Genomic DNA, 19812 nt, shown 5'->3' with positions numbered 1-19812 from the left:
GAGAGTAGCTTGCCTTCCTTCTCCAGTCCTACCAGGACAGCTGATGGAGGCTCACTGTTTCTCACCCACAGTGACCTGGCATCCACTGTTCTCCATGTTCCTGGCCTCATGAGGATTGGCTATACTAGGTAGGCCACTCCAGAACTGCTATGAAGGGCTATGGTACCCACCTGACAGCACAACATGAGCATCTAAAGTGGGTGGGGTACCTTCCCTTGAAGACACACCATGGTAACCAGTCACAAATCCCTCCCCATGCACTGTCCACCCCAAACCAAAGGGTGCCGAGTCTTCCCAAGATCGCCATCTATGCCCAAGAGTCCTTCACCTCCCCCGAGGAAGCCCGCTGTGAGCCCTGGGAAGGGAGGTCTGGCTCAGCCATCAAGGCAGGGTTACCAGCAAAGCCAAGGGCAAAGAATTTGGAGGATGTAGCTTAAAGTTCTTGAAACAGGGACAAAGGGGCTTCTCTGTGCTGAGCTCAGCCAGGCTGCTGGGCTGCAGGACCCATGATGCTGCCTGACTTGCCACTCTCCATTCTCAGAAATGCCACCAAAAGGTGGCTGCCTGTGCCTCTGAAATGGCAAAGTGATGGTGCCCTGGGCTCCCCGTTTCCTCCACCCACCTAGTTTGCATTAAGCAGTTTGTGAAGTCAAGCCAGGTTCACCACAACTCTAGATTAGGAATGTCAAACAAAACTTGGGAGGGTTTGGTACTGGGAAGGGAGAATGGGAAGAAACCACTTGGATTTACATATTTGTCCCCATAAGCCCTCCCAGGACAACCACAGGAGGTGACTGACAAGCAGCTGGGACAGCAGAGCCCCTCAAAAGAGAAAAGTTCCAATTAGCCCAAAGAAATGAGACTGTTCCCAGAGTCCCAATTAAATCAGAACCAATCAATGGTTGCTCTGGTTCCTGCAGTTTTGCTCAGGAAATAATGAGAAGGAGAGGGCCCCAGCCAGCAAGTGTGGTGTAGCCACCCTTTGAAGCCTGGAGAAATCACCCCATGCTGTTGCAAGCATGCCTGGCAGCAGCCGCACCTGCACCTTTAAGAACTCAGCCTGGTCCCTGGGTCCCCACTCAGATCCACGTTTGCCTAAGAGGGTGCCTCCCGCCCCTCCCCCAACCAATGGGACAAAGAGGAGCGCTGTGAGACCTAGCCCGGCGGGTTTTAAAACTGTCTGCATTGATTCATCGCTTGATCAGGCACTCTCTCCCCTCTGTTTCCACACCATCCATCACGGGTACCATAACCAAGAAATCCAATAAAGACACAAAGGTGCAGCTTTCCGCTCTCAGCAGGCCCCAGAAAGGCTGTGTGAGTGCCCTGGCCCAAGCAATTAGCTGAGTCCAAAGGACAGCAGAGCTGATGGGCATTAGCAAGCCCCTGCCTGGTGTTTGGGGAGCAAGGCAAGTGAGGAAGTAGACACAAGCGACGGCCTGGTGCTTAGGCAGGGTGGGAATGACAATTGGGAGGACAGCTGGCATGAAGCTCACAATGGAGAAGAAGGAGCTAATAAAGCCCCCCCCCCCACGTTGTCCCCAAAGGACTGGGGGCCACCCAAGTGATGAATTAGGGTCAAGGTGGTCATTTTTGAGGTTCATGTGGGAAGCCTTGCTCTTGAAAGAATCTGAAACTTTGAAGGCCACAAGCAACATTGAATAAAGTACAGAAGACTTCTCTTCCCCAACTCTGGAATCCCCCACGTTCAGCTTCCATACACTTAGGCAAGAGAGCTGTAGGCCCTCTGGATCCTTCTATTCAGTCTCAGAGAAGACTAGGCCTTGAGCCAGTTTAGCACATTTATTGCCACACATCGAACATGTGCTTTCTAGGGCTGAGAAGAGCCAATGTGAGCTCGTGGTATCCTGACATCTCAAATGGCAAGGTTTGCATCATTTTGCACCACTCAAAAGTAAAGGCAGTATGGCACATAATACAGTCCCACTCCCATTCTGACAGCTTCATTTCCTTCCAGAACACACCAAAGGTAGGCCCTATCCCTGCCCCAGGGCCTGGCATTGAGCTCCTGGAGAAAGACAGCCAAGCAGAGGGTTTTGAGTTAATGAGCCATATAGGTTCAGTATCAAGTCAAGTGCTGTGGGAGCTGGACTGAAATGAACTAAAATACACTCCAAATTCAGTCACTTCTCAATTACCCTTGAGTGAATTGTCCAGGACAGTCCAAATTCTCCGTTCCTCATAGTGTGGGGCTAGACACAGGATGCAGGAGAGTGTGTGTGAAAGAGAGAGAGACAGAGAGAATATGAATGTCTCTGTCCCAAACTAAATACAACTGTTATTACTAAACTATTCTCCACCATTTGGAATTCTCCTCATCTCTTCCTCCCACCATGAAAATGGACACTCTGGTTGGACACAATTGAAAATCATCAGGCCTGGCATTGGGGATGGATGTTCCCCAGAGCTTTATAATAAGCCACTGTATGCTCTTCTGTTCCTGTATGACCCAGATATGGAGGTAGGAAAACCTTACAGATCTGGCCCTGCCCCAGGTAGGCAGGAAGCAGAGGCCTCAAGAGGTCCCAGGGCTTACCCTTGCAGGCCACGCTGTTCTCGGGCTCATAGCCAGGCTTGCAGGTGCAGCGCCCGATGGGCACCATCCACTCCCCATCCCCGTTGCAGTAGAGTTTGATGGGCACATCCACTTCCTCTGCGTTGGGGATGCACGTGCCCCTAGCAATCACCAGAGATGTGCTTTCTGCCCCTGTCATGGTCTCCGGGAACACCGCAAAATTTTGCACAATGCTGGGACACTTTTTGAAGAAGACACGGACAGAAAGGAGAGACATACAGGCTCCATAATCCTGGAAAGCAAGGTAAAAACCATTCCGAGTAAGAGGCCCAAAGCTCCTGACTTCTGTGTTGACCTTCATTAACCTTCCCCCGAAGTCCACCTGGGAGAAGCTCTCGTCTGCAGCAATGGTGTCTACTTTGAGGTAGGGGGCCTCAGACCAGAAGGCCGACTTCTTGGTGGCAATGACTGAGTCAGTCTCATAATAGTACAAGTTGAAAGTCTCCTTGCAGGAGCCTGGGACATTGGGGAGGCTGCTGCAGTCTCTCACAGTGAAGCGCATCTCCGTGTAGATGCGATGGGCCCCCCGCCGGTTGATGAAGGTGGTGAGCAGCCAGTTGTTCTGGTTGGGCTCGAAGACATTGCACACCTGGTAGGTGCGGATGGTGTTCAGGTTTTCATCGTAGCCACTGACTTCTTCCCACTGTACCAGGCAGGCCACAGGCACACACATGCAAAGACACAAAATAGAGAGTGAGAAGACAAAGAGAGGCAGGGCAGAGAAGCCTGGCACTGGAGGGGGCCTTACGAGCTCACCAGTCCAGCTGCTTGACTTAGGAAATGAACACACCTAACACTAACTTGTTTTTAAAGATCTCCTTATAAGCATACTTTGGAATATTTCTCTGCAGCCCATCCCAAAATATAACACACTTCACTCTAGAAAGCCTTCCTTCATCTAAGCCACAACTCTAATGTTGTGACTATGGCTCATTACATCCATGGGGACAATTTGCAGCTTTTAGCCCCACAAGATGGCAGGGGCTTTCTTTCTCCATTCCACGGCTTCTACTCTCAACAGCCACTCTGTGGACTAGGGCTCGACTGCATGAGACCCCCACCTTGGAAATCCTCATGTCTCAACCTAATTTCTTTACTGTGGTAAAACTCTTTTATATCTTTTAAAATCATATGAATATATAGCTTTTTGGAATTTCTCAACAAACCCAGATTCTCATAAACTTTTGTTTCACAACATCAATCTCCTTGAAAGAGCTAGATTATAAAACTGCTAAGAGGAGGGGCTGCTAAGAGACGTCCCTAAGGAAGCAAATTAAGTTTCATTGTGTGAGAATTTCAAGCAAAGATGTGATGGAAGAGAATGTTGCAGAGAGTTAGGGAGTAAGGAAATCTTCTTAATAAGGGAGAGATGATTGTGATTCACGTTGGAAAAGAGCTCTCATTTTTAGCAGCCCTATAGACTAGAAGGAGCGGAGGAACGATGTATTGATTAAGTGATGACTCTCAATCTTCCCAACAACTTTGAGAACTAGACACAATCATCCCCAATTTACAGATGAAAAGACATAATGAAACTTGCCCATGGTCACATGGCCATAAGAGGAGATGGGGAGAAGAGGAGATAGAAAGAAGGGCTTTGAATGGCCAAAGAAATTCACCTACTAACTTATTTCAGTAACAGGCATGAAGGCACGGCTTCCTTAACTGAGCCACTCTGGGCTAGGGGCCAAAGAAGAGTTGCTGCTCATTCTCGTTTCCTTGTGCTGGGAGAGGAAGCAGCTGCCCACACTGGGGAGCTCTCAGGACCCTGATCTCAAGAACTGGGGTTATTCCCAGGAGGTTTCAATGTGTTTGTTAAACTTCTGCCCTGCTTACCAAAAGTAAAAAAGGAACAGAAGAAATTCAACTTCCTAAAATGAAAAGAGAAAATGGATTAAGATACTTGGCTATCCAGCAATAGTGATAAAAGTAACCAAATAGTACTCATTTCCTTAAATATAGTGCTAATTGCTTATTATTCACAGTGCGGAGTTGAAATTTATACACTAGAATTCTTCACTAAAAGAGCTAAAAGCCAGACATGTGTGCATGAGAAGTACACTACAGTTGCTTCTTGCACAGAATTAAGCCCCCTGTAGGAGCAGGAAGGCAGAAGCAAGGCTGTCCTTCAAACTGGTGCCGTGGCATCTGAAGACCAGGCATGATGTGGAGAAGAACTGGGCACATGGAGAGCTGGCCCTGCACACCCAGGTCTGTAAAGTGACCTCATGGCCACTCCTGCTGCTCAGACCCCACCACAGAGCCACCCGAGCTGCAGTCCATCCATGGCCCTTCTCTGCTCCAGCCCCTCCCAGCACTCCCAGGGGCCAGTTACCTCCCCAGCCTGGAGTCCTTCCAGCATCCTCGCACGCTGTCAAACCTCACGTGAACTTTGCTTAATTTCTTAGTGATTCTCTAGATCTCAAGGAACCACTTTTTATTCCTTCTTTAAGATTGTGTTATGTTCTATTTAAATGTGTTTTTTAAAGTCATGTTCTGCTTGCTTGGTTTTTCTGAACCAGAACGCAAATATATTTAGGGAAAACAAGTCACTGACAGTTGTTTTAGTTCAAATTTTCAGACCGCGATCCCTTTCCACGGCTGTTTTGAAATAACCCTTTCCCAGCTGACCCTATATGACTTTTAAGGGAAGGACGAGTTTCTTTTGCTGTTCTGCAACTGTTTAAACACAGCAGGTCTCATGACCCATTATTTCAGTTAGGCTATATGGGTCTCAGCGGGAATGTGGGGCCCCTTTGTCAATGCACAGTGGCCCCACTTAGGGTGGGGGCCTGACCCCAGCCAGAGCCCTTGACCCACGCAAGATTAATGCAGTTCCACTGTGTGGGAGCAGGGCAGGAAGCCCACCTGTCAGGGCTCACCTTAGCCCTGAGACTGTCACCAACAGTAGGTCTTTAAATAGACAGAATGAGGATTTACACCCTTGTGGAGCTAGGATATTGAGAAGATTTATCTTAGCAAATGACACTGATTGGTATTATAAGACCCAACAGAGGTAATTGTTTCAAACATTAACCTCTCTGAGTCTCAGTTTTCTCATCTGTAAAATGAGGAATCATACTGGGTGACCTCGAGTCATAAAATCCTACTGATCTAATTGATTCCATGACAGCTCCTAAGGGAGCGATCAAAGCAAATTAAGGGGAATACAGCTGTATATTCAAAGGGAAAGAGTAGGCTGCAATTGAGAGAAAGGAAAATAATTCCCCGTTGCTTGGGAAAAGGCCATCACGGAGTCTGACGTTCATTTCTGTCCCGCCTTCATTCTTCTCTTGCCAGCGGGTGTTACCAGGGTTGGAAAAATATGTTACCAGAGTGGGCTAGAGGAGGTAGAAATGCTTTCTGAGCAAGTGGCAATTAGGATTGGGGGCCTTGAAGAAAGATGAGATTCTGGTAAATGGAGATGACGGTGGACCGGCATTCCCAGCGGGGAGGGACAAACACTCTGATTGGTTTATGATACTTGGAATCAGTCTCATTGCTTCATAGTTATCCCTCATTCATTCATCAATGAAAAGAGTATTCACCGAATGCCAGCTTTATGCCAGGCACTCCATTACCACTGGGGAGACAGCAATATGAAGCTTATAATCTAGCGAGGGAAACAGAAATTAGAGAAATTATTAGACAGTTATTATTAAAATAACTAAATAATTACCACTGTGCTAAGTGCTATGAGGGAAAATTATAGGGTGCCAAGAGAGGGGGCACACTTGATATACAGAGGGGTGTCAGGGAAGACCCTCCAAGCTGAGAAGGGATGGATGGATAGGGGTTAGCCAGGAGAAGTGTATGTGTTGGGGGCAGAGAGGGGCAGAGCATCCAAGCCCAGGAATGGTGAGTGCAAAGGCCCTGTGGTGGGCAAAGCAGCCTGGCACCATTGAAGAATGCAGTCTGTGCAACGAGTCATAAAAAGCTACAGATGGCAGGAAGAAGAATGAAGGGAGGTGAGTCTGGTCGAGAACTCTGAATTTCATCCTGAGGGTAACCAGAAGTCACTGATGAGTTTTAGGGAGGAAAAATACAGGTGATCAGAACTGAGGTTTTAAAAGATTTCTCTGATGCAAAGTAAAGACTGGGTTGCAGGGCAGCTTGAATGTGTGGGTGGGACAACTGGATGTCACTGTAGTGGCCCAGGCAAGAGATGATGGTCGGTTGGACCAGACCAGTGGAGACCAGAAAGATATTTTGGGGTAAAATCTCTAGGTTCTCAGTGACCTGAGTTGGGGGGTGAGAGGGGGAGACGGGGTAAGACTGGTTTGACCAGACCCAAGGGGCCACATGTCCCCTTAATGCTCTTTCATGCATCAGTCCTGCCTCCCCACCAGGCTGTGAGCTACCCTGTGTCCCCAGGCACACCACTTCCCAGTTTGGTTAAAAAGGGTTTTTACCAGTGTTAGATATACTACCCCATCGACACTCAGGACCCAGTTTCTTTACCCAAGACCTGTGCTAGCCCCAGTCCCTGGGACACACTCTCACTGCCCATCCTAAAGCCGATTTCCTACAGGAGTCCGTTCAGGGGCAGCTTCTCAACCTCCACGTCTAGGCATTTGACACACTGCCGCCTGGGTTCCTGTCTGTAATTATCTCCTCCCATTAAAACAATAACAAAACACCATGATTTGCTTATCAGATTGGCAAAAAATTTAAAACCTAGAATATAGAGTCTTGGTAAGAATGTGGAGAAAAGGGCACTCCCAAGCGTATTGTGGGAGCCTAATTGGTGAATTCTTTTAGAAGTTAAATCACTAGTTTCTCTCAACGTTTAAAACATTGGCCACAACTCAAACCAGCAGGGAAAAGGTGAATCATTTTTAAAATTGTGTGATAACTAGGTAACTATCTGGGAAAAAACACAACTTTGCCTCCATACCTCATACCTTACTCCAGCATAAATTCCCAGTGAATCAAAGATTTAGACATTAAAAATAAAGCCATAAAAATTCTAAAAGAAACCAAAACCAATTTATATATACTAATTATGACATGAAACTCAGAAGCCCTAAATGAACAGATTGATTGATTCAGCTCTAGACAATTTTTTTCTAATTGGCATGACAGAAATGGCCATAAGTCAAATCAAAAGAAAAAAACTATTTGTAACTTATTACAGATAAAGTGTTAGTTTCTTCTAATATATAAAGAAAATATATACATCAATAATAAAATAGCAAAATAGGCAAAGGATATTAACAACGTGTTTACTAAAAAAGAAACAGATAAGCTCATAAATATATGAAAAGATGCTGAACCTCACTCATAACCAAAACAGGAATTAGCCACACGGTGATACTTTTTCTTTGGGGTGGGGGGGGAGGGTTAGGCAAAAGTTTGATAAACACCACATTGGAGAGGGAGTGTGAGATAAGCATTCTGATACATGACTGGATGAAGGGCAAATTGGTACAATCTCTATGGAAATTTTGGTTTTACTTATCATAATTACAACTACACACACCCTTCGACCCAGCAAAGAGTGTAGGATCAACCCTCAGTAGATACTAATCTGACTGTAGTCCTCCCTTCTTGGAGGTCTCAAGTGGACACTAATATGGCAGCTAAGAATCTTTGTTAATGTCCATCAACGAGTGAACTCATAAATAATACGAGCAGCCATTGACAATATACAAATAGGATGTAGCCATACAATGGAATACTATTTGGAAATAAAAAAGAAGGAAATCCCGGGGCTGGTCCCATTGCCTAGTGGTTAAGTTGAGTGCATTCTGCTTTGGTGGCCTGGGTTCAGTTCCCAGGCACAGACCTACACCACTCATTGGCAGCCATGCTGTGGCTGTGACACACATACAAAATAGAGGAAAGATTGTTATAGATGTTAGTTCAGGGTGAATCTTCCTCAACCAAAAAAAAGAGGAAGATTGGCAACAGATGTTAGCTCAGACTGAATCTTCTTCAGCAAAAAAAGAAGGAAGTATTGCTACATGCAACAACATGGATGAACCTCTAAAACGTGATGCTAACAAAAGCTAGACACAAAAGACCATATGTGGCATGATTCCATATACACGAAATGTCCAGAAAAGGCAAACCTATAGACAGGAAAGTGTTAGTATTTCCCTGGGACCAGGGATAGGAATAGGGAACAACTGTGAGTGGGCACAAAGAATCTTTTTTGGAATGATGGAAATGTTCTAAAATGGGATTGTGGTGATGATTACACAACTCTGTAAACTTACTAAAAATCACTGAATTGTATGCTTAAAATGAATAAATTTTATGACATGTAACTAATACCTCAATATAGCTCTAAAAAAAAAAACTCTTTGTGATCCGGGTCAGCCTACACCTCAACACCCAACAATGTTGGCTTGGTCTCTATTATCTGCAAATAGTACCCCTGTAGCAACTTCATGTCCTAATTTGTCACCACATTTTGCCATTTCTTCCAGAACAATGTTCCTCCTATCTGCCCTCTCTCTTGCACTCCCAAGGCCATGTGCTGGGGTTGGCATTACTCATGCCTGGACTAAAGCCCTGGCTTGCTCTTTTACTCAGAAAGTAATGACCTCAGATCAGGCAAGAGATGGCAATGGCTCAAACCAAGGCCAGCCGAATCCTCTCACGTCTGGACACAGAGACAGTGTCCATTTCTGCCCCTTGATGTTGTTGCTGATCTTCTGGCTGGCTCTAACGCCTTTCTTCCACCCCAACCTCATCCCGTCTCAACTCCTCTAAGACAGAGAACCAGAGAATAATGAGCTGGCTGGGAGCCACTATAGGTCATGTTGACCAAGACCTTTTGTTAACAAATGGGCCCACTGAGGCCCAGAGATATTCAACAGCTGGCCTAAAGTCAGCCACAGAATGGGTGGCAGAGCCCAGCGCTCTCTGCAGCTCCCTCCTTTGAGGGGGCTCAGGTCTTATTTCCTCTATGATGCCCTCCCAGCCTATATTCAGCTGCCATTTTTCCAAATGCTTAAAGCATTGACAAATAAAAATGGCAAGCAATAGGATATATTGGAGAATATGAGGAAGCCATTTGGTATAAACCTAATTCAGCCTGACCTTGTCTTTCCAAAAGGGCCTGACCTTGGCTGTTGAGCATGCATTGTATATCTGCTTTAGAGATTCCCTATGGCAAGAACAAAGGCCCTTGAGATAGAGGTGCAACTCCCTCCCCCTCCCAACGTTGGCATCTCCTTAAGGATTAAGCATCTTTCCTTAGGCTAGAAACTGATTGCTGCACTCACCTGTGACCACCCAGCTCAAGACAATAGACTTGCCTCCTGCTAAGCCCTCTGAGATAGCAGACCCACTACCTGCTGTGTCCATCAAGCGCTGTGCCGACAGGGCAATCCTGTGACTATTGTGGGAGGGACATTTCAATCATATGTGAAAAGTCCTGTATGGGCGTATATAACCACTCTGTATACCTCACTTCTTTGGTGCCCTTTCTTCCTTCGGGAAGAAAGCCCTGGGCCATGGTCCTCAGATTTCAGCTCAGAATAAACTCACGCAAATTTTCATTTATAGATTGGTTATGGATTATTTTCGTCGACAGCATGATTGAGCTTATTCCACACAATTTAGCATTTGATAATACACTGTTTTGAACTATTCCTTAATTGCTTCGTGCGTGTGACTTTGGTTTCTGCTACCAGGCTGTGAGCTCCTTGAGGACAGGGAATTATGTTTTGACTAATTTATTAGTTCATTCAACAAGCGAAATAATTCTACGTGTTTGGCTTTGCAACACTGGTATTACACAACAGCATTTTTACTCAGAAATGTCTGGGACCATTGAAAATCCACATGTTTCTTGGGGCTCCCCCCTCCCTCCCTTCTCCTCTCACTTTCTATCCTGGGCGAGCTCATCCTGGAGCTCATTGCTGACCTCTCCTCAACGCTCCAGGCTTGTTTATCCAGCTGCCTGCTGGAAGCCTCCTGAGAAACACCGGGAACTCCCACCTTGCTCTCTGCAATCCTGCTGCAGTCTCACAAATCCATCGCCCCCAGTGGACTTGCCCCTAGAGTCTGGACTGTGCTGGGACCCTCTCCACATTCCCAGTGCCCAACCCTCAATAAATACTGGCAGGTTGAGGGAATGAGCAAGGACCTGGTCTGTTCCTTAAGTTCTCTGCCTCCTCAGCCCTGGTCCTTTGCTGGGGACTTACTGCAGGTGCCACCAGGCTAACTTGTCCCTGGGAGAAGAGGAAACATAGCAGCCTTGCACAACCAGCAGAATATTAAGAGCCTTTGAAAGGGCACTATTCTTGATGCAAATGGACCACCTGTCCTTGAGATAAGCATAACAAAAACAGCAATGACACCCACAAGAAAGTACTTGTTCAGGCTTTCAGATCCTGACTTTGATGTATGAGAAAGACACCTTGAGGGGCCTCCAAGACCTAGGTTCCTTAGACTGGCTTGTTGAAAGCTTGCAGGTCTGTTGCTGTGGAGTGGCCCAGAGCGCCCGGTGACCTTTGGACAGTGCATACTGACTGTCTGCAGTCTGGCTGATGGTGTGTGTGCGTGTGTGCGCACATGCATGTCTGTGTGTAAAACCTGCTCTTCCCCTTCAAAACCACTGCCATGAACTCTATCCACCAGTCCATCTACACTGCCTTCTAGAACCACCTTCGGAGACTAACACATTCTTCATCCACCAAGGATGGATTTGGATTTCAGTAACAGGCAAAGGTCATTTGGAGCCAAATCTGATGAGTCGGATGGATGAGCAAGCTAAAAAATAACATTTCTTGGTCAAAAATGAAGAGACACTATAAACTGAAGTTAAGAGTAAGCTGACTGCATTCTGTGCTTCTAAAGACAGTTCCAAGAAGGGAGTTCTGAAAAGCTGTGTGATAGTTGGCCCCCTAGCAGGGGCCCTGGGGCAACTTCCCCAGGCAGGCCCTGCCCCTCCCAGAATGCCCAATACCTGCCATGATGCTGCATTATTATAGCCAGTGAGAAGAAGCCATTTCTCCAGGGCCTGTCCAGGAAGGGGCACTTCCTGTGGACACTGCTATTTATGATAAGGATAGAAATAATTAAAACTGGCTTTTTGGCCTCTATTAGCCTAATAAGAGGCTATCCTGATCTGTTTCAAACCCAGCTCATTTCACTCATTTTTTTAATAAAGAATTGAGCATTTATTACATCCCCAAGCAAGGTTCTAGGCATTGGTGACACAGCAGTGACTAAAGAACAAAGTACCTGCCCCCACGGGCCTTATATTCTAATAGAGTAAATCAGAGGATGAACAGGCAAACAAATGAATAATGTAAAGTGGGATAGTGTTAAATACTATTCAGGAGCAGGTGAGGGCATGGTGAGTGACAGCTGGCAGTGGGTCATCAGGGAAGGTCTCCTCCTAGGCAGAGATATGAATGACACACAGGAGCCACCAGCCTGGAGGGCCCATGGGGGGTTGGGGGCATTCCACGCTCAGGGAACTAGAATGAACTCTCCGGAGCAAAAGTGTGCCTGCCCTGTTGCCAAGAAAGCCGGGAGGCTCGGGTGGCTGCCCAATTGCATGGGTCAAGGGGGAAGCGGGAGGAGGTAAGGCAGGAGAGTTGCCAGGGGCAGGTAACCCCCACCTCTGCCAGTTACAGCTCTGTGACCACAGACAACTTTCTGAGCTTTGGTTTCCTCATCTGCAAAATACTATTTACCTTGCAGGGTGTCATGAGGACTGACAGATTGTGTAAGTAACTCATCCAGCACTGTGCCTGCACAAAACTACCACTCACAGAGTACCAATTATTATCATTATTATCCTCAGCAGCAGCATCACGGTTATGTTGACCTCAGGATCCACCTCTGGCTGATGCATCAGAGTGTGGAAACTGTCTCCTCCATCTTAGGTAAATATGTCATCCTGCCCTTTGGTCAGCAGAATGCAGAGACTAAAGGGCCGAACTCTGCCTCCTTACAGACCAGAGGACAGCCAGCAGCCCTGTTCCCTGCCCCTCCCGGAATCACCAGGGCTTCCTCTGGGCAGGCTTCAGCATGGGCTCCCTTCTCTCAACCAGGCCATGCCCGGGCCACTATCAGCCAGCAGCTCAGACACCCAGGAGACAAACTGGACACAGCTCACGGGTGTTGGTCCCATTCAGCAGTCTGTATTCGGGCACAACCTGCTGTTGAAGGAATCTGCCATTTTGCGGTCACTGCACCACGCCCCGTGAACCATAACTTCCCTGGCACTGTCCAGTCAGGTAAAACCCAAAACCCACTTTCAGGCCCCTGGTTAGAGATGGCTGCCTCTCTGAACAAGAAGCCCACTGAGGCCCAGGCAGCACAGAACTTCACAGAGCCCACAGGAGGCTGGAGCCCTCAGGGCAGCACGTGGCTCTGGCTGGGATGGAGCCACCAATGCCAACGCCAAGGACACAGCTCCTGTGTGGATAGTAAACTAAGCCTGAAAGAGTTCGGATATTAGACAAGCTAGAGGGCTAATTAAAATGTAAAATGTGGTCCGTGGGGCATAAATTCCTACAAGCCCGGAGGGATCCACCATTTAGCACACCAACCAACCAGGGCAGCCATTTACTCAATGGCTCCCCTGAGGGCTGCGAGCACCAGCTCACCTCCCAATGTGCTCAATTTACCTCCCAGATGTGCTGGGCTGAGAGGACAGGAATGGCCCCCATTCATTACCGTGGCCCCACGTAGGGTGCCAAAGAGCTGGGTGGCTGACTGGGGGCAGGCCACTGTTGCTGAAGCCCAGAGCCTTGAAAGGGGACCACACTGCAGGGACACAAAGCAACGAACCCCCTAAACTATTCACTTACTCCCTGGGATGCATCAGAGCCTGGGGAGCCGGGTGATGACACAACTAGAAAATGGAAAATATACTCATTGTTTCCCACCGCAGTCTCTAAGAGTCTCCACAAAACCCTTTTGGAAACCGGGATGGTGGGAAAATGCAAGAAATACTGTATTGAGGTGGGAGTGGGAGAAATGGCCCCAAGCAGAATATATCCGGGTTGCTGGGAAGGAGGTTTTTGTGTTTACCAAAAAAGGGCTGGGATTAAGAAGTGCTGCTGTCACCCTGCCTCAGCCTGAAGCTCGAGGTCATGGCAACCCCTGGTTTAGCAGAGGAGTTCAATTCACAGACTCTGGAGCGGGCCATACCCTGCTGTGTGACCATGGGCAAGTCTTTACACCTCTCTGAGCCTCAGTTTCCTTCTCTAACTCAGGGATGCTAATAGTACCCACCTCACTAGATGGTTGTGATGATCAAATGTGATAACGCGTGTAATGTACTCAAACCTGAGTAAGAGACACCCCGCTCCCCTGCCCTCCAGAATCACGTGTTTAGCTTCTCTCTGAGCACAGGTCAGTTATTTCTCCTTGAAAGTCTTGGTCTCCCTCCACTATGTATATGATCTACGACTCTCTCCTGTCTGTCTGGTTGTCTGCATCTGTGCATCATCTTCAGTGTGTGCGTGCATGTGTACGTGTGTATATGTATGCATGCATGTGTGCATGTGTGTGCCTGTGTGTGTGTGCAGTTGGGGGTGCTAGCTGTGGCCCAGGCGGGGCCTGTGTCTGGCCCAACCATCAAATGCCGTAAGTGCACTGGTCAGCCCTGCCCATTCCCAGCCAGGGTGAGCAGCCCTCACCGCTCAGGGATCCCACAGCTATGGGAGCCACAGTAATAGAAGGCAAGGCGGGCTGGACCCATGGTCCAGATGGCCCGCATGTCTTTGCATTCTGGCACATTTCACATTTCACACCAGATCTCTGCCAGGAGGCCAGGAGGAACACTGCAGGCTTGTGCCTCCGGAGGGGGCTGCTTGTCCACAGCCCTGGGGCCACTGTAACTTCCACCAGGCAGCAGCATTTCGTACCAGGCCCTGCCTGGAGTGGGGTCCTCAGCCATTATGACAGCTGCTGCTGCTGTTGACACTGCAACAGTGACAAATTCATCCCTCTGACAAGATCCCTTTAAATAATTCACAGGGAGCTAGGGATTAAGACACTGTTTCTCTCTGTCTCTGTTGAGATTTAAAACACCCCCAGCTGGGGTATTTAAAGAGTGCATAATGGACTGCCCCTCGTGGGTCTCCCCTCCCCCTTTCCTCCTCTTTCCCATTTCCCAAACTCATCCCCCACTCCACCAGCCAGCCCATAACAAGGAGGCCCAGAAAACAAGAAAGGGAAAAAAAGGAGGGAACCAGTGCTTGGCTGGTCACTATGGCAACGGTGGCAGGGTATTCAGCTGTCATTATCCCAGTGCCTCACACATGTGATTATCTTAAGCTGTCGATTGAATGTGGTCCTCACTGCTGCCCAACAAGGCCTTGTCGAACAAGGCAGGGGCGGGAGCTGCGGGGCCCAGGCCCCAGCTGCCTGATACTGCACTGCCCAGACCCAGGCTCCCCTGATGAGGAGCAGAGCTGCCCCTGGGAGAGACTGATGGTATTTCCCTTCAGCTCGGAGGGATCTCTGCTCAGAACATATAGTGGAGGCTGGGATGAAGCTGGGCCACCACACTGGGTTACAGGCTGGGGAAATGGGCTCCTCGTTCCACGAGCAAGAGAGTTCTGACTGAGTGTCGGCCAGCTGGGGCTGTCCTGGAGACAAGAGAGCAAGCCAGGGGGGAGGAAGAGGCCGGCCTTCCTGGAGGAGCTCTTGGCTTCATTCCCATTCTCAGGGTGGAGGAAAATTCCCGTTCTCAGGGTGCAAGAAAATCAAATCTGGCCTGGGAAGAGGACACACGTCCCTCCATCCTGTCTATCCACTCTAATTGTGGGAATGTGGCCACGTGAGTGACCCACTTCAGGGGACTTTTTCGTGAGACTGCAGCTGCTGGAGCTTGGTGCTGAGAAGCCTGGGGAGGACTCTGGTCTCACTCCTTTGCCCCCTGGACTCTGCTTCAGATTGTCTCTGGACTGAGGTTCCCATATTCGCAAATGTTCTTTGAATGCCACGACCACTGGTCACCCTGCACTGGGCACGCTCCAGGTTCTCCAATGTCCCTTTTAAAACTTAGCTCCCAGAATAAGCCCATCGTAGCAGAGGTGCTCAGGTCAGCACAGCACACAGCAGGGCCACCATCACCTGTGACACACACCTGGATCGCTCTGAATACCACCAGCTCAGTCTGGCCTTTCCTGCACCTGGGGTCAGTCCTCATGAATATGTGGCCAGACACACACAAGTCCCTACTACCTGAGGCACTGCCCACCCGGATCACCCCAGGCTTGATGCTGCACAGCAAACTGCACCTAAAGGCAAACGCAGACCACTGCCATTGACCATGTTAGTTTGAAGGCAGAGCGCTCAGTCTGCAAGACGTTTGAATCTTGACTCCAGCATCTTTCATGTGGCTAACCTTTGGGACTCCAGGGAGTGTGTTGGATATGCCTGTGTCCACCAGAAAGAGTGGGGAATGGAACAGTATGCATGGAGATGAGAATACGACATGACTAGAACAACCCCCGCCACCGCCTGATTCTATCAGCAGAACCCGCGCCCCGCCCCCCACCACATTCTATCAGCAGAGATGCTCCTCAAATGGAGAAGGGGCTGGTTCAGCAGAACTGATACTGCGGCCACTGGATGGGACAAAGCAGCTCTCTACACCTCACATATTTCCGTTCCTGAATATTGGCAAAGGCCTGGGAGTAGGAGCTGACTCGCAGGCTCCTCCATCGCCCCCTGGAGCCAGCCATCCCCAGGGACCGCCTGTGTCCTCCTCTGGATCCCTGGCCAGGCCTCGCCTGCTCTGGGAGTGGCGCCTCCCCCTCCAGTCTCCCTCTGGAACGGCTACTCTCTGCCCCAAACCCCACACATCACAAAGCACCTGTTCCACCTTTCCTCGTGCAGCTCGCTTCAGAAGATGATTCTTGGGGTGCTTAACATGTGCACCACTCACTGGTCCTGGCGTTCACACCTACCCTTTCCCTTTGTAGAAAACTGGGACACTGCTGCCTCGCCTCGCCCCCTGTTCTCTGGTTTCTCAACCATATATGACTCTGGGATCCCTTCCCCACACTCCTTCTGGGGCAGAGGTACAAGAGGGAGTTTTGTGGTCAGACAGGCCTGGGGTCAGTCTCAGCGAAACCCCTAAGCAGCCCTGTGACTGCCCTGAGCCTCAATGTCTGCTCTGTAAAATGGAAGAAAAACCACCTGGCTCGCAGTGTCCTGGTGAGAATTCAGTTAGGTAACACAAGCAACGTTCAGTGCTTGGTACACAGGTGGTGCTTAATTGATGCAACTAGTAGTAGCAGTAGTTATTACTATAACATGGTGCACCCTCTGATGGTATTCACGCGAGAGCCACAACCTAATGGAAATGCTGGAATGCTGATCTTGTAGCTCAGAGGCCCTTCCATCAGTTCCCACTCTCATCCCAAGCAAGTTCAGTCCCTCCAACAAGAGTCATCACAGCACTAGTACTAGTCACGGTAAGCGGGATTCACTGAACATTAGAGTTTACAAAGACGGTAACCACAATTTAATCCTGCCAGCCCCACTGTGAATAAGCTCTTACATTACCTATGTGATAGAGGCAGAAAATGAGCTCGGGGAAGTCAAAGAACTTAGACGAAAAAGGAAACAAACCCAGGACTTTAGATTCCAAATTCCTGGGCTTGCTCTTTTATGCTGCCAGAAATACAGTGAGATTTAGGCCAAACAATTCTAATACTTTTGGCTGGAATTGGAGGTAAGGCCAAAGGCATCATCCAAGGGCACCCTGCTCCCTCAGAGGCCAGGCTCGTCCTTCCAGAGCCAGGCCCAGAGGCCCCATCTGTCTTCTGCCCACCTTGATCCTCTCTTATTCATCCGTTTTCCTCTTGTCCATCTTCTCCAGCCCACTTAACCCTGCCTCACCTTCCTTCTGAGGCTTTGCCTCCCCCAATAATATAGTTCTTTCCTTCACCAAGGCGACCAGTGTGAGGGAGCTGTGAGTTCAGGCCTCTGCTGAGCCACCTCAGCTCCATCCTGGTGCCCACATCGGGAGCTGTGTCCTTCCATGGTCCTGAGAGCCACGCCCACCCTCAACGTGAGAAGAGCTGTCATCAGGCAGTTGGTCCTTAGGCTCACATGCCCAGGGAGGAGAGTTTCTAGGGTTGGGACAAGGCACATGGCAGGGGGACTGCCTTCCTGGGGAAGGTCTTAGACAAGAAGAAAGACACCTGTCTGTCCAGGCAAACAAGGGTTAAGCCTGCCTCCAAGAGTGGGAAGGGGGCTGGTGACCTCTGGGGTTCACTCCTAGCATCTGCGCACAGAAATATCTCCTGCTCTGCTGATGAATGAGTCTGTGAGCCATTTCCAAGAGCAAGAAAATAAATCTGCCAGACAGTAAGGTTCCGGTGAACCCCCACAACTCCTAAAATTCTTTACTGCAGTGAGCTAGAGAAGCATCTCTTCTTCAGTCAATCTCTTCCCCTCCACCCACACCTCCCCCTCCCACACCCATCTGATGTATTTCTGTAACCAATGTAATAATTAATATTCTACTCAATGACACTGGGCATCTGTAACCTCCTAGTCACCTTTCTGTTAAAGGCATATGCATGCCTACAAAAAAGACCTCATATAAACACCCCGTGAGAGAGCAACCAAAACCACGAAGCCAGGCAGAACGGTGCCCTGGCTGCTCATCGGGCCCAGCTCTGCCCCCGTGGGGACCCACCCTGCCTCCGCCAAGCCACTCCACAGCCGTCACACTCTTCCCAGAGCAGCGTTGGAACTTCACGGGCCCTTCCACCTCGGCAGGGCCCACCTCCCCGACTGGCGGCCCGAGCCCCCATGCCTTGTCTATCTGTCTCTGTCAGGCAGGCGATTTTAAACTTTCATTCCTAAAAGACACGTATGATATAAAAAAATGTTTTAAGTGCCTCGGAGTGTTTTGCTCCTCATTGCTTCATAAAAGTGACATTAATAGCCAGGGAAGAGCACTGCTGAGTGCAATTACAGAGGATGTTTCAGGTATGAAAGCTGTTTTGAGCCTGCTAATGTTTCCTAATTACAGGCCTTTTGGTATCGAGAGAAAAAGATAAAGAGTAGGTGGGAGGCCCAGGGGGGGAGCTCTGACTTCTCCCAGGGGTTCACCTGAAGAGGGCAGGGGAAGGGGCGAGGAGCAGGGAGGTCAGAGGCCCACCCGCTGGGAGGCAGGGCCTCTCTTAGCTGAGAAAGTGGTACTAATTCCTGGGTAGCAGCTCAGGAAAAGGATCCCACCCATGCCCTGTATTGAGAGAAACCTTTTATACACTGAGCTGAATTTGAGGAGCCGGCAGCACTGCCCAGGAGTTCTTCTGGAGCCACCCTCTGAAGACGCCTTCGTGGGCAGCGTTTCACTGGGAAAGAAGGCACAGCAGGGCTGTCAGCAGGAGAGTGGCCTGCAGGTTAAATGTCAGCACTGGCACCTTCTAGACCAGAGGTAAGTTCACAGCTACTCTGAGCCTTAGTTTCCTCTTCTGCAAAATGAGACTTTCGTGGGGATTAACGCATTCAGGGCTGTAAAGCACTTAGAGCCTAGGATAGAGCATTAGATTTTTACTCTACCTAGCATCTATTCATCTTTCTGTACCTATGTCCCGATTCCTCCTGGGAATTACTCCCTCCCACCCTTCAGTCCCCGGGCTCCTGGTAGGCTCCGCACACCACAGGGGTAGAGCACGGTACCTGGGAGTAGCAATCAGCGCTCTGCTTTCCTGGGCTGCAGGGATGGGTGCAGGGCAGGCACAGGATTCAAGCCGAGAGGGTCAGGCCCTTTCAGAGCTACTTCCAGGGCTTCTTTCTGCTGGGGGGCCAGGAGGAGGTGTTTGTTCTCCCCCAGGGGATACGGATGAATGAGGTTCTAGGGGCTGGAGCTGCTGCAGACTTCCTATGACCAAGAGGCCTTGCACAGAGCCAACACCATGGGAGTAGAGAGAGACGAAGGGGGATGGGAAGAGAGAGAATGAAGACTGGAGGGTAGAGAGGGAGATGGATCCTGAAGATCTGGACCAGCCCACACACGAAGCCACAGCAGCCCCTGGACCGTTCAGTCACGTGAGCCAAGACACTTCCTTTAAAATTGAGTTGTGCTTTTCTGTCACTGGCCACCAGACAGCCCTGACTGATACAAAAGTGTGCTTCCAGTAATCAGCGACCAGGTCGAATGCCCTCAACCCCCACGCAGTGGACCAGTCTGAGAAAGGGTGACCAACCCTGCCCCCCTTTGCCAGCCTGCCCTAGGCATGGTCTGGAATTCAAACACGGAAAACTTC

The 19812-nt window shown here is 49.2% G+C and overlaps 1 protein-coding gene across 1 annotated transcript in view; it reads right to left on the bottom strand.

Moving 5' to 3' along the window:
* The window catches only part of EPHB1 (EPH receptor B1), a 417903-nt gene that overhangs the window by 257501 nt on the left and 140590 nt on the right, over positions 1 to 19812 (bottom strand). The window contains exon 3 of the mRNA XM_001498502.7: positions 2558 to 3239. Coding sequence (XP_001498552.5) covers positions 2558 to 3239 — 682 coding nt within the window. The remainder of the gene's footprint in view (positions 1 to 2557; positions 3240 to 19812) is intronic.

This window comes from Equus caballus, chromosome 16 (genome assembly GCF_041296265.1).
Source record: "Equus caballus isolate H_3958 breed thoroughbred chromosome 16, TB-T2T, whole genome shotgun sequence".
Taxonomy (NCBI): Eukaryota; Metazoa; Chordata; class Mammalia; order Perissodactyla; family Equidae; genus Equus; species Equus caballus.
This window is presented reverse-complemented; position numbering and strand designations above follow the sequence as displayed.